Source organism: Oncorhynchus kisutch, linkage group LG17 (assembly GCF_002021735.2).
Source record: "Oncorhynchus kisutch isolate 150728-3 linkage group LG17, Okis_V2, whole genome shotgun sequence".
In the NCBI taxonomy this organism is placed as follows: Eukaryota; Metazoa; Chordata; class Actinopteri; order Salmoniformes; family Salmonidae; genus Oncorhynchus; species Oncorhynchus kisutch.
In genome coordinates this window covers 62,427,413-62,440,788 of record NC_034190.2, presented here as the reverse complement: position 1 = coordinate 62,440,788, position 13,376 = coordinate 62,427,413, and the positions used below count along the sequence as shown (strand labels likewise).

General features: G+C 44.8%; 1 protein-coding gene across 5 annotated transcripts in view; it reads right to left on the bottom strand.

Moving 5' to 3' along the window:
- Positions 1–13,376, bottom strand: part of LOC109908073 (E3 ubiquitin-protein ligase MIB2) — a 76,180-nt gene that overhangs the window by 5,592 nt on the left and 57,212 nt on the right. For all 5 annotated transcript variants that reach the window (XM_031794334.1, XM_031794335.1, XM_020506505.2 and 2 more), the window contains 4 exons: positions 11,797–11,951; positions 4,845–4,971; positions 1,247–1,522; positions 16–194 (listed from right to left, as the gene is read on the bottom strand). In XM_031794334.1, coding sequence (XP_031650194.1) covers positions 16–194; positions 1,247–1,522; positions 4,845–4,971; positions 11,797–11,951 — 737 coding nt within the window. The remainder of the gene's footprint in view (positions 1–15; positions 195–1,246; positions 1,523–4,844; positions 4,972–11,796; positions 11,952–13,376) is intronic.

The following is a 13,376-nucleotide window of genomic DNA, read 5'->3' as shown; positions in this document are numbered from 1 at the left end:
AGTAGCTGTACATACCGCTGCTTCTCAGAGAAGCTCTTGATGAGCTGCAGCACGGCTGTGTCAGCTACCAGGTCCAGCGGGCTCTTGCCCTTGTGGTTAGCGTAGTTGATGTTGGCGCCCTCCTGTGCCAGGAAACAGGCAATGGCTGCGCCCACGCTCAGCTCCGTGTTACCCATCAGCCCCGAGCTGCTCAGCTACACAGGAGGGAGGGGGAGAGTTGAGTTCTGGCAAGCCTTTATTCTTGTAAATTAAAGGAATCACATGAGTCAAAGCTGCACACACAGGATATGAGAGAGAGTCAGACAGAAAGTACAGTGTACAACAACCACAACAAGATTACTGAGGATGTCAGATGACACTAAAAACAAGTAATTGCTAATTAGTATCAATTAAGCAATACTCTTCTAGTAATCAGCGGCACGTCAGATGCAAGCTGCCCACCTGTTTACTACCTGTAGCCTAGTGGTTAGAGCGTTGAACTACTATAGTAACCGAAAGGTTGCAAGATCGAATCCCCGAGCAGACAAGGTAAAAATCTGTCGTTCTGCCCCTGGGCAGTTAACCCACTGTTCCTAGGCCGTCATTGAAAATAAGAATTTGTTCTGAACTGACTTGCCTATAGTTAAATAAAAAGGTACCTTTTCTTCTTACAATAAAAAAAAATTAAAAATGCAAAGGGGATGTCTGGTCCTCGTTCAGACTATATTACAGCAAGGGAGTGATGCACCCCAGCTGGAGAAATACGAGCCTAAATCCAATCAAATCTAGAACTCCCCTCCTTTGCTGACAATGTGAATACATGGTACTTAGACTAGCCACCTTATGTACAGTGTGAGTTAACCCCTATCCAAAATGGCTTGGCGGATGGCCAGCATTGTTTGAGCGCTGCAGTGTTTGGGGTTGTGCTGATTCCCTTTTGGCTGTGCCAGTTGCAGCAGCTGCTAGAACACAATGCTGATGATTTGCATTAACCGACCTAGCTAACAGAAGGAACACATTTTTTAAACAAACCTGTGTATGACAATTGAGAGGCGAGGAGTGATTGTGCCTATTTGAAGCTAGGGAAGATGATTAGGTAGCCTAATAGTGTAAGGAGAATTCATTTCTCTCTCAGTGATTTAATGTCTCATTCAAAACCAGGTCTCTCCCTTATTTTGGTCTCCCCTTCTCTTCCGGTCTTTTTTGCATCATTTCTCCTGCACCACTCATGAATCAAGAAAAATCACACCCTTCCTCACAGTCTTACCTGACAGTACAGCGAGGATGATGACGAGCCCGGACCCCCCTCTCCTCGCTCCTGCGTGGTGGTCGTGGTGCTGGTGGTGGCGGGGGTGAGCGTGGCATTGGCCAGCTGCGGGCGGCTGAGGGCGACGTGCATGGCCGTGTCCCCATCCTCGTCCTCCACATTGACGTCCGCGCCCTCGACCACTAGCAGCTGCACCAGGTCCCCGTGGCCCTGCGTCACCGCCAGTTGCAGCGGCGTCTGGTTGCGGTTGTTGCGGATGTTGACGTCACAGCGGCCCTGTGAGAGGGTGGGTGAGGGGTGAGAGAAAGTTAGTTGGGATGTTCCTTTTGAAGCTTAAAAAAGTACAAGTGCATTGAATATAACCTTGTTGGCCATCTTTGGGTGTTGCTATCATTTTTCCTTTTTTGGAAGACTACCAAGACTTTTGGAAGGTACCAATGTTACATTGCATGCATTTGCTTTTTACGTAGCTGTCCTGTGACTGCTTGGTATCTGTAACTATTTTACTGTGCTGTTGTGTCCATATTGTGTTGTACCTCACTGATTGACCTGATTTTAAACAAATGTGGGCACTGAAACTGATTTCTATCCACTGTTGTTTCAAAAAAAGTATTTTATTTTGTTTTGTTCTAGTACTTGTAATGTTATACTTTGGAATTTCTGTCCCAGTTCCGAAGAATGCTGTTATGGCAGCATTAAGGAAAGTTTCTTGGAAACTTCAATTTAAGCCAACAAGTCCTTGAAGGTGTTACATGGAAACAACCCTTCTAGCTGCTCCACAACCAACTATGTAATAACTGTTAACAGCCACCAGGGGGAGGTCTCCTTCATAATGCTGAGGAGCAGATAGCAAAGGGGATATACATACAGTTGCAGTTGGAAGTTTTAAAAAATCCCAAATTCCCTGTCTTAGGTCAGTTAGGAGCACAACTTTATTTTAAGAATGTGAAATGTCAGAATAATAGTAGAGAATGATTTATTTAAGCTTTTATGTGTCTTTCATCACATTCCCAGTGGGTCAGAAGTTTACATACACTCAATTAATATCTGGTAGCATTGCCTTTACATTTTTTTTTATCTTCGGGTCAAATGTTTCAGGTAGCCTTCCACAAGCTTCCCACAATAAGTTGGGTGAATTTTGGCCCATTCCTCAAAGCAGAGATGGTGTAAGTAACGGAGTCAGGTTTGTAGGCCTCCTTGCTCGCACATGCTTTTTAGTTCTGCCCACAAATTTTCTATAGGATTGAGGTCAGGGCTTTGTGAGGGCCACTCCAATACCTCGACTTTGTTGTCCTTAAGCCATTTTGCCACAACCTTGGAAGTATGCTTGGGGCCAATGTCCATTTGGAAGACAAATTTACGACCGAGCTTTAACTTCCTGACTGATGTCTTGAGATGTTGCTTCAATATAGCCACATACATTTTCCTTCCTCATGATGCCATCAATTTTGTGAAGTGCACCAGTCCCTCCTGCAGCAAAGCACCTCCACAACATGATGCTGCCACCCCAGTGCTTCACGGTTGGGATGTGTTCTTCAGCTTGCAAGCCTCCCCCTTTTTCCTCAAACATAATGATTGTCATTATGATGGTCATCACTATTTTTGTTTCATCAGACCAGAGGACATTTCTCCAAAAAGTACGATCTTTGTCCCCATGTGCAGTTTCAAACCGTAGTCTGTCTTTTTTATGACGGTTTTGGAGCAGTGGCTTCTTCCTTGCTGAGCGGCCATTCAGGTTATGTTGATATAGGACTCGTTTTACTGTGGATATAGATACTTTGTTCCTGTTTCCTACAGCATCTTCACAAAGTCCTTTGCTGTTGTTCTGGGATTCACTTGCACTTTTCGCACCAAAGTACATTCATCTCTAGGACACAGAATGCGTCTCCTTCCTGAGCAGTATGACAGCTGCGTGGTCCCATGTTGTTTATACTTGCGTACTATTGTTTGTACAGATGAACTTGGTACCTTCAGGCATTTGGAAATTGCTCCCAAGGATGAACCAGACTGAGGTCTTGGCTGATTTCTTTTGATTTTCACATGTCAAGCAAAGAGGCACTGAGTTTGAAGGTAGGCCTTGAAATACATCCACAGGTACACCGCCAACTGGCTCAAATGATGTCAATTAGCCTATCAGAAGCTTCTAAAGCCATGACATAATTTTCTGGAATTTCCCAAGCTGTTTAAAGGCACAGTCAACTTAGTGTATGTAAACTTCTGACCCATTGGAATTGTGATACAGTGAATTATAAGTGAAATCATCTGTCTATAGACAATTGTTGGAAAAATTACTTAAGTCCTAACTGACTTGCCAAAACTACAGTTTGTTAACAAGAAATTTGTGGAGTGGTTGAAAAACTAGTTTCAATGACTCCAACCTAAGTGTATGTAAACGTCAGACTTCAACTGTATATAGCTAGATAGACACACATCAAAAAAATAAAACGTCCTCTCACTGTCAACTGCGTTTATTTTCAGCAAACTTAACGTGTAAATATTTGTATAAACATATGATTCAACAACTGAGACAAACTGAACAAGTTCCACAGGCGTGTGACTAACTGAAATGAAATAATGTGTCCCTGAACAAAGGGGGGTTGGTCAAAATCAAGTTTCAGTCAGTATCTGGTGTGGCCACCAGCTGCATTAAGTACTGCAGTGCATCTCCTCCTCGTGGACTACACCAGATTTGCCCGTTTCTCCCTGTAACGTACAGCGTTGAGATTGCCTGCAATGACAACAAGCTCAGTCCGATGATGCTGTGACACACCGCCCCAGACCATGACGGACCCTCCACCTCCAAATCGATCCCGCTCCCGAGGTCTCGGTGTAACGCTCATTCCTTCGACGATAAACAAGAATCCGACCATCACCCCTGGTGAGACAACACCGCGACTCATCAGTGAAGAGCACTTTTTGCCAGTCCTGTCTGGTCCAGCAACGGTGGGTTTGTGCCCATAGGCAACATTGTTGCCGGTGATGTCTGGTGAGGACCTGCCTTACAACAGGCCTACAAACCCTCAGTCCAGACTCTCTCAGCCTATTGCGGACAGTCTGAGCACTGATGGAGGGATTGTGCATTCCTGGTGTAACTCGGGCAGTTGTTGCCATCCTGTATCTGTCCCGCAAGTGCGATGTTTGGATGTAGCGATCCTGTGCTGTCCGTCCTGTCTCCCCGTAGTGCTGTCTTAGGCGTCTCAGTACGGGCAATGCAATTTATTGCATCTGCAGTCCTCATGCCTCCTTGCAGCATGCCTAAGGCACGTTCACGCAGATGAGCAGGGAACCTGGGAATCTTTCTTTTGGTGTTTTTCCAGAGTCAGTAGAAAGGCCTCTTCATTGTCCTAAGTTTTCATAACTGTGACCTTAATTGCCTACCGTCTGTAAGCAGTTAGTGTCTTAACGACCGTTCCACAGGTGCATGTTCATTAACTGTTTATGGATCATTGAACAAGCATGGGAAACAGTGTTAAAACCCTTTACAATGAAGATCTGTGAAGTTATTTGGATTTTTACGAATGAACTTTGAAAGACAGGGTCCTGAAAAAGGTGTTAGAGGGTGAGAGAAACTCATTTTTTTCTCCACACCGTTCCTTACCTCTTTTACAAGGATCTCAGCCACGTCTCGGTGGTTGTTGAGGGAGGCCAGGTGCAGAGCCGAGAAGCCGTCCTCCTTCTTGACATCCACCAGCTGACGCGCCCGAGCCAAGATCTTCTCCGTGGCCCTGTGGAAACAAATGGCCTCGGGTTCAGATTGAGCATATAGTGCACTACTCATATGGACATGTTTTGTGCCTTGGGGACAGAAGAGTGCTTTATGGATTATAAATCACTGTTAACACACAACCATGGAAACCCTGGAATCAGGGAGAAGGTTTGTATGACAAATGTATCTGCGTCACAAATCGGTAGCTTAACGGGCATTTGGATGATGGCATAAAGACGGCTGTTTCAGGAGCTAAAACTAACCCATCATTAGAAGGAAAGGAAACAACACAGCCAGTGAGCCCCAACATAGGGCAGGGATTTCCATTAGGCAGTGCTAAGCGTTTTACTGAGAGCAGCGGCTCTAAACAGCATTGACCTCCAGCTCTCGGCTGAACTTGCATAATGGATTGGCGTTGCTCTTTCCTAACACCCCCCCCCCCCCCGTCATATACCATCTTGTCTCTCTCTCTCTCTTAGCTACTCCACCATTCCCACACTCAGTTAAATCTTCAAGCACTCATTATAATTCACTCTAATCCATGCCACATATTGGCCAACAAAATTGTTTTCTATAACCAGTTCCACAGACTTTGGCCAATCTCCATAGTGTGGTGGAGAGACATTGAACTCGGGCTTTGAGAATAGGACAGAAGGATTGATTAATCCTGCTCTGTTATTCATTCGCTGGGTTTTGATATTGCAGTCCGTCGGGGGGGCGGCTGGCTGTAAAGCAGGGCTGTCCATGTAAATCCTCTGCGCTGGCTGCTTTATGGCGTGTGAAATTAGCCCTACACAGTATCATACAGTTCTCAGGCCACGGCAGACAGGGTTCACGCAGACATGTAGGCAGACCGACACAAAACCAGACACGAACCAGACTCTTTCCCATTAGTCAGAGTTGTTTTCCCCTTGTAATCTACATTTTTATAATCTGCTGGTTCTAATGTCATTTTAAAGTGGGTTTGCCTATTTGCATCTCCAAGTTACGGTTAAATAATTTGAAAGCTAATGAGGCATTTATAAAATTATGTTCTTCAAAAATAAATAATTATACTGTATATCCTTAATTGACTGGGTAGCTGTTAAGTACAAGTAGTTACAGTAGTGTACAGTAAAAGCAGGGTCAAAGAAAGCAGTCTATTTCTGCTGCGGAGTAAAATAAGTGGGGTTTAATGCAGCATTATTTATAATAGCAACAAAGTAAGAGTGCAGTCCTTATTAACACATTGCTCATCCGTTTCAGTACTGTACACGAGAAGCAGAGGTGGCTGGGGGGGAAACAACCAGTGGATTGGCATGGTTATATATGGTCATTCTTCACCTCAGGGCAGCCAGCTTTGCTAAGAGCAGCTCACCACTCACTGTGGCTCTTAGAGCAAACTACAGGTAAATTCCAAAATAAAGGAAACATAATGTGTCCTAATAGGACGTTGGGACACCACAAGCCAGAACAGCTTCATTGTACCTTGGAATAGATTCTACAAGTATTTGGAACTCTATTGAAGGGATGCAAAAGCATTATTCCACGAGAAATTACATCATTTGGTGTTTTGTTGATGGTGGTGGACAACGCTGTCCAAGGTGCCGCTTCAGAATCTCCCATACGTGTTCAATTAGGTTGAGATCTGGTGACAGACGGCCATGACATATGGTTTACATCTTTTTCATGCTCTTCAAATCATTCAATGACCACTAGGGCCCTGTGGATGGGGGTATTGTCATCCTATGGGGGTATGGTAGCCAAAGGAATAGCCTGCCCAGCATTTTTATACATGACCCTAAGCATGATGGGATGTTAATTGCTTGATTAACTCAGGAACCGCACCTGTGTGGAAGCACCTGCTTGCAATATGCTTTGTATCCCTCATTTACTCAAGTGTCCATTATTTTGGCAGTTACCTGTACATACTTTACTACTGGTGGGGGGACAGAGGTCATTTGTACCTGCATGCGACTCACTTGGGAGGAGGGGGAAGTGGGGTGGAGGGTGAATAGAGAGGTTGTCACAGCTGCCTCCCTCAAGACTGCATCTCTCAGACCCCCTCTGCCCCTCCCCACGTCACAAGCTCATAATTCCGCCCCTTACCCTGCAGCCCCGGGAAAGTGTCTCTGATTGGATTTTAGCCCAGTCACTGTCATCTCCCCTCAGTTTAGATCTCTGCATAATTTCCATAACTCCTGCATGTTCATGAATATTCACAGATCTCCTGATCTACGAGGCATTACTGTCGTAATGTGAGCTCATACATCATGACACCAACGCAAATGGTAATGACTTCGCTAGAGAGAAAACATATATTTTTAGTTTCTGAATGAATGTCTCAATTGTGGACTCATTGGGGAATATAAACATCGCTTTTCAGTGAAAACGATTTGGGGAGGTGGAAAGACAAATGCATTTTTCAGTGTATTTAGTGTAATAGTTATGTGAAGTAGTTGGAGGGACAGAGTGAGTCAGACGTTTAATGTTGTTGTGGTAGGACAGTGTGTGAGGGTTAAGGCCTAGCTGGGGTGTGTACGGCCAGACGGACTTGCCTTTGGCTGGGAGCTCGGGAGGAGCACAGAAAGCCCAGGTCAACAGAGAAAGGGACAGAGGAAGATTGGAGGGAGAGAAATAGGGAGAGAGAGCGAGGGAAAAAGAGAGAATTAGAAGAGAGGGAAACAGAAGAAGATAGTTGTGAGGAAGAGAAAAGAGAGGAGGCTCTCTCTCATGGGCTGCCTGCCTCTCCCTTTGCCTTCCCAGGATCATTTTAGAACTATGACCCTCTCTTCCCATTTCCTCAGATAAACTAAATAAATACCTTCACTAAAATAAACAAACGCAGATTTATATCGACAAAACCACCGGAGAGGAGAGGCAGAAGAATGGAAGAACTAAAAACCCCTTTAGGGATGCTACTTTGTGGACAAATAAACACAAAACAACTAAACAATGAAAGAAAGACACATCGGCATTTTTCTGCATGCATGCATACAGTATCTTAGACCATACTCTAATATATGTATGTATGCATGTATGTATGTATGTATGTATACATGAGTAAAAAGAGCTCCAGTATACTGTAATTCTCAATGTTCTTTCCATTTGCAGCAGCAGCTGATGTCAGACCAAATGAACTCAAGCAGACCAAATGAACTCAAGCACTGCACATGACACTTTCCAGAACAGATTGGCCATTTCTTTTTTGATTCTGTGTTGGAGCCTTCCTGAATGACTGTTTTCCCTTTCTTTGTGCAGAGTCAACATTCTCCCCATACAGGGAGATGCTTTTCACTGAGGGGGGGCCTTCAAACTTCTACAGATGCACCATTGAGAGCATCCTGTCGGGCTGTATCACCGCCTGGTACGCCAATTGCACCTTCCGCAACCGCAGGGCTCTCCAGAGGGTGGTCCAGTCAGTTAAATACATCACCGGGAGCACACTGCCTGTCTTCCAGGACATCTACAGCATCCGGTGTGTATCACAGGAAGGCCAAGAAAATCATCATAGCCCTTAAGGTTCCGTTTTAGGACCACTATTGTTTTCACTATATATTGTCATGTATAACATAGGCTACCCCCAGGCCATAAGACCCCTGAACAGGTAATCAAATGGCTACCCAGATTATTTTCATTGTGTGCCCCCCCAGCCCCTCTTTTACACTGGTGCTACTCTCTGTATCATATATGCAGTCACTTTAACTATACATTCATGTACATACTACCTCAATTGGCCCAACCAACCAGTGCTCCCGCACATTGGCTAACCTGGATATCTGCATTGTGCCCCGCCACCTACCACCCGCCAACCCCTCTTTACGCTACTGCTACTCTCTGTTGATCATATATGCATAGTCACTTTAACCATAGCTACATGTACATACTACCTCAATCAGCCTGACTAACCGGTGTCTGTATGTAGCCTCGCTACTGTTTTCCACTGTTGTTTTTATTTCTTTACTTACCTATTGTTCACGTTATACCTTTTTTGCACTATTGGTTAGAGCATGTAAGTAAGCATTTCACTGTAACGTCTACACCTGTTGTATTCGGCGCACATGACAAATACATTTTTATTTGGAAACATAATGTTAACTTTCACTGCTATGTGGATGACACACAGCTGTACATTTCGATGAAACGTGGTGAAGCCCCAAATTGCCCTCCCTGGAAGCCTGTGTTTCAGACATAAGGAAGTGGATGGCTGCACATTTTCTACTTTTAAACTCGGACAAAACAGAGATGCTTGTTCTAGGTCCCAAGAAAAAAAAAGAGATCTTTTGTTGAATCTGACAATGAATCTTGGTTGTACAGTCGTCTCAAATAAAACTGTGAAGGACCTCGGCGTTACTCTGGACCCTGATCTCTTTTGATGAACATATCAAGACTGTTTCAAGGACAGCTTTCTTCCATCTACGTAAGATTGCAAAAATGAGAAACTTTGACCAAAAATGATGCAGAAAAATGTATCCATGCTTTTGTCAATTCTAGGATAGATTACTGCAATGCCATACTTTCCGGCTACCCGGATAAAGCACTAAATAAACTTCAGTGCTAAACACGGCTGCTAGAATCTTGACAAGAACCAAAAAATGTGATCATATTACTCCAGTGCTAGCCTCCCTACACTGGCTTCCCATCAAGGCAAGGGCTGATTTCAAGGTTTTACTGCTAACCTACAAAGCATTACATGGGCTTGCTCCTATCTTTCTGATTTGGTCCTGCCGTACATACCTACACGTACGCGACGGTCACAAGACGCAGGCCTCCTTACTGCCCCTAGAATTTCTAAGCAAACAGCTGGAGGCAGGGCTTTCTCCTATAGAGCTCATTTTTATGGAATGGTCTGCCTACCCATGTGAGAGACGCAGACTCGGTCTCAACCTTTAAGTCTTTATTGAATACTCATCTCTTCAGTATGTCCTATGATTGACTGTAGTCTGGCCCAGGAGTGTGAAGGTGAACGGAAAGAGACTGGAGCAATGAACCGCCCTTGCCGTCTCTGCCCGGCTAGTTCCCCTCTCTCCACTGGGATTCTCTGCCTCTAACCCTACTACGGGGGCTAAGTCACTGGCTTACTGGTGCTCTTCCATGCCGTCCCTAGGAGGGGTGCGTGATCTTCCTGTCTGGGTTGGCGCCCCCCCTTGGGTTGTGCCGTGGCGGAGATCTTTGTGAGCTATACTCTGCCTTGTCTCAGGATGGTAAGTTGGTGGTTGAAGAAATCCCTCTAGTGTTGTGGGTGCTGAGCTTTGGTCTTTCTCCCTCTCGCCCCTAGGACCATGCCTCAGGACTACCTGGCCATGCTGCTGCTCCAGTTTCAACTGTTCTGCCTGCGGCTATCGAACCCTGACCTGCTGTTTTCAACCTTCTAGAGATAGCAGGAGCGGTAGCGATACTCTCAATGATCGGCTATGAAAAGCCAACTGACATTTACTCGTGAGGTGCTGACGTGTTGCACCCTCGACAACCGCTGGTTATTATTTTTTGACCCTGCTGGTCATCTATGAACATTTGAACATCTTGGCAATGTTCTGTTATAATCTTCACCCGGCACAGCCAGAAGAGGACTGGCCATCCCTCATAGCCTGGTTCCAATCTAGGATTCTTCCTAGGAGTTTTTCCTAGCCACCGTGCTTCAACGGGATATCCTTGTCTCATCGCGCACCAGCGACTCCTGTGGCGGGCCGGGTGCAGTGCACGCTAACCAAGATTGCCAGGTGCACAGTGTTTCCTCCGACACATTGGTGCGGCTGGCTTCCGGGTTGGAAGCGCGCTGTGTTGGTTGGGTTGTGTATCGGAGGACGCATGGCAGTCAACCCTTGTCTCTCCCGAGCCCATATGGGAGTTGTAGCGATGAGACAAGATAGTAGCTACTAAAAGCAATTGGATACCACGAAATTGGGGAGAAAAAGGGTTAAAAAGTTTTTTTTGTTTTTTTTTTAAGAAAATAAATAAGTTTACAGCTTCAGCGATTTTTGCAATTTGTTCCAGTCATTGGCAGCAGAGAACTGAAAGGAAAGGCGGGCAAAGAGGTGCTACGGGTGGGTGTTGTTATCGTGACCAGTGAGCTTAGATGAGGCGGAGCTTTACCTAGATGACCTGGTGCTAGTGGGTCTGGCAACGACGAGAGCATACAGGTCGCAGTGGTGGGTGGTATAAGGGGCTTTGGTGACAAAACAGATGGCACTGTGATAGACTGCATCGGGTTTGGTGAGTAGAGTTTGAGGCTATTTTGTAAATGACATAGCCGAAGTCGAGGATCGGTATGTTTGGCGGCATGAGTGAAGGAGGCTTTGTTGCGAAATAGGACGCCGATTCTAGATTTAATATGACTCTGGAAGGAGAGTTTACAGTCTAGCCAGACACCTAGGTATTTGTAGTTGTCCACATATTCTAAGTCAGAACCGTCCAGAGTAGTGATGCTAGTCGGGCAGGGGCTGGTGCAGGCAGTGAACGGTTGAAAAGCATGCATTTAGTTTTACTTGTGTTTAAGAGCAGTTGGAGGCCACGGAAGGAGTGTTGTATGGCATTGAAGCTCATTTGGAGATTAGTTAACACAGTGTCCAAAAAAGGGCCAGATGTATACAGAATGGTGCCGTGTGCGTAGAGGTGGATCAGGGAATCCTCCGCAGCAAGAGCAACATCGTTGATATATACAGAGAAAAGAGTCAGCCCGAGAATTGAACCCTGTGGCACCCCCATAGAGACTGCCAGAGGTCCGGACAACAGGCCTTCCGATTTGACACACTGAGCTCTATCTGATAAGTAGTTGGTGAACCAGGCCAGGAAGTCATTTGAGAAACCAAGGCTGTTGAGTCTGCCGATAAGGATATGGTGATTGACAGAGTAGTGAAGTACTCACAGCTTGTTCCCTTTGAGGGCTGCGTGGTGCAGGAGGTTGAAGCCGCGGTGGTTCTGCTGGGTGAAGTCTATGTTGGGCACCACAACCAGGATCTCAATGATGTTCCGGAAGTCTTTGGCGATGGCGTCGTGCAGCGGTGTGTCTCCGTACGAGTCCTTGTAGGAGAGGAGAAGAAATAAGTTAGTCAGGTAATAAATTATATGTGGTCAGTTTATAGTTGTAGCCCCTAATAGAGAGGGTTAGCATTTGGGTAGGGAGAGCTGATCCTAAATCTGTGCTAACCGCTGTCCTAGAGGGATGTGAGACCTTGAAGCCTTCTATTTGATCATAGTTCTACAGCAACGTTTTTATATCATGATTGAACTACAGGGTTGGGCAGTATCCAGATTTTCATACCGTTTCTATACCATACCGGGGAATAAGTTATTACCGGTTGTGCACACATGGTGCTCTATTTCAAATGGCCTAAAACGATTTAGGCAACAGGGATCCAGGAGGGGATTGAATGTCTCTAGTCTGAGAACAGGTCTTTTTAGCTAACATTCCACTCCATGTCATTGCCAAAGAGACTGGCCTTTCGGCAATCTCAACATTCAATATGCAGATGGATTTGCGGGAGTTGCTCATGGGTTGTTGGAAATAAATATATTTTCCATGTCAACATGTGGAGCCTTGAATAGAATTAGAAACAAACATTTAACTGTTATCTAAAGGGGGTGAAAGGGACGCGTCTGTCAGCCCTGCCTTAAAAGACCAACATTTGTTAAAGAATGGTTAAAGGGGTCTGAACACTGTCCGAAGGCACAGTGCATTCGGAAAGTATTCAGACCTCGACTTTCACATTTTGTTAGGTTACAGCCTTATTCTAAAATTGATTCAATAGTTTTTTCCACCTCAATCTACACACAACAGCCCATAATGACAAAGCAAAAACAGGTTTTTAGAAATGTTGGAATTTATTAAAAAAATTACAAAACTGAAATATCACATGTACATACAGTTGAAGTCGGAAGTTTACATACACCTTAGCCAAATACATTTAAAATCAGTTTCACAATTCCTGACATTTAATCCTAGTAAAAATTCCCTGTCTTAGGTCAGTTAGTATCACCACTTCATTTTAAGAACGTGAAATGTCAGAATAATAGTAGAGAGAATTATTTATTTAATCTTTTATTTATTTCATCACATTCCCAGTGGGTTAGAAGTTTAAATACACTCAATTAGTATTTGGTAGCATGGCCTTTAAATTGGGTCAAATGTTTCAGGTAGCCTTCCACAAGCTTCCCACAATAAGTTGGCTGAATTTTAGCCCATTCCTCCTGACAGAGCTGGTGTAACTGAGTCACGTTTGTAGGCCTCCTTGCTCTCACACGCCTTTTCAGTTCTGCCCACAAAATGTCTATTTTCTATTTTGCCACAACTTTGGAAGTATGCTTGGGGTCATTGTCCATTTGGAAGAACCATTTGTGACCAAGCTTTAACTTCCTGACTGATGTCTTGAGATGTTTCTTCAATATATCCACATAATGTTCCTTCCTCATGCTGCCATCAATTTAGTGAAGTGCACCAGTCCCTCA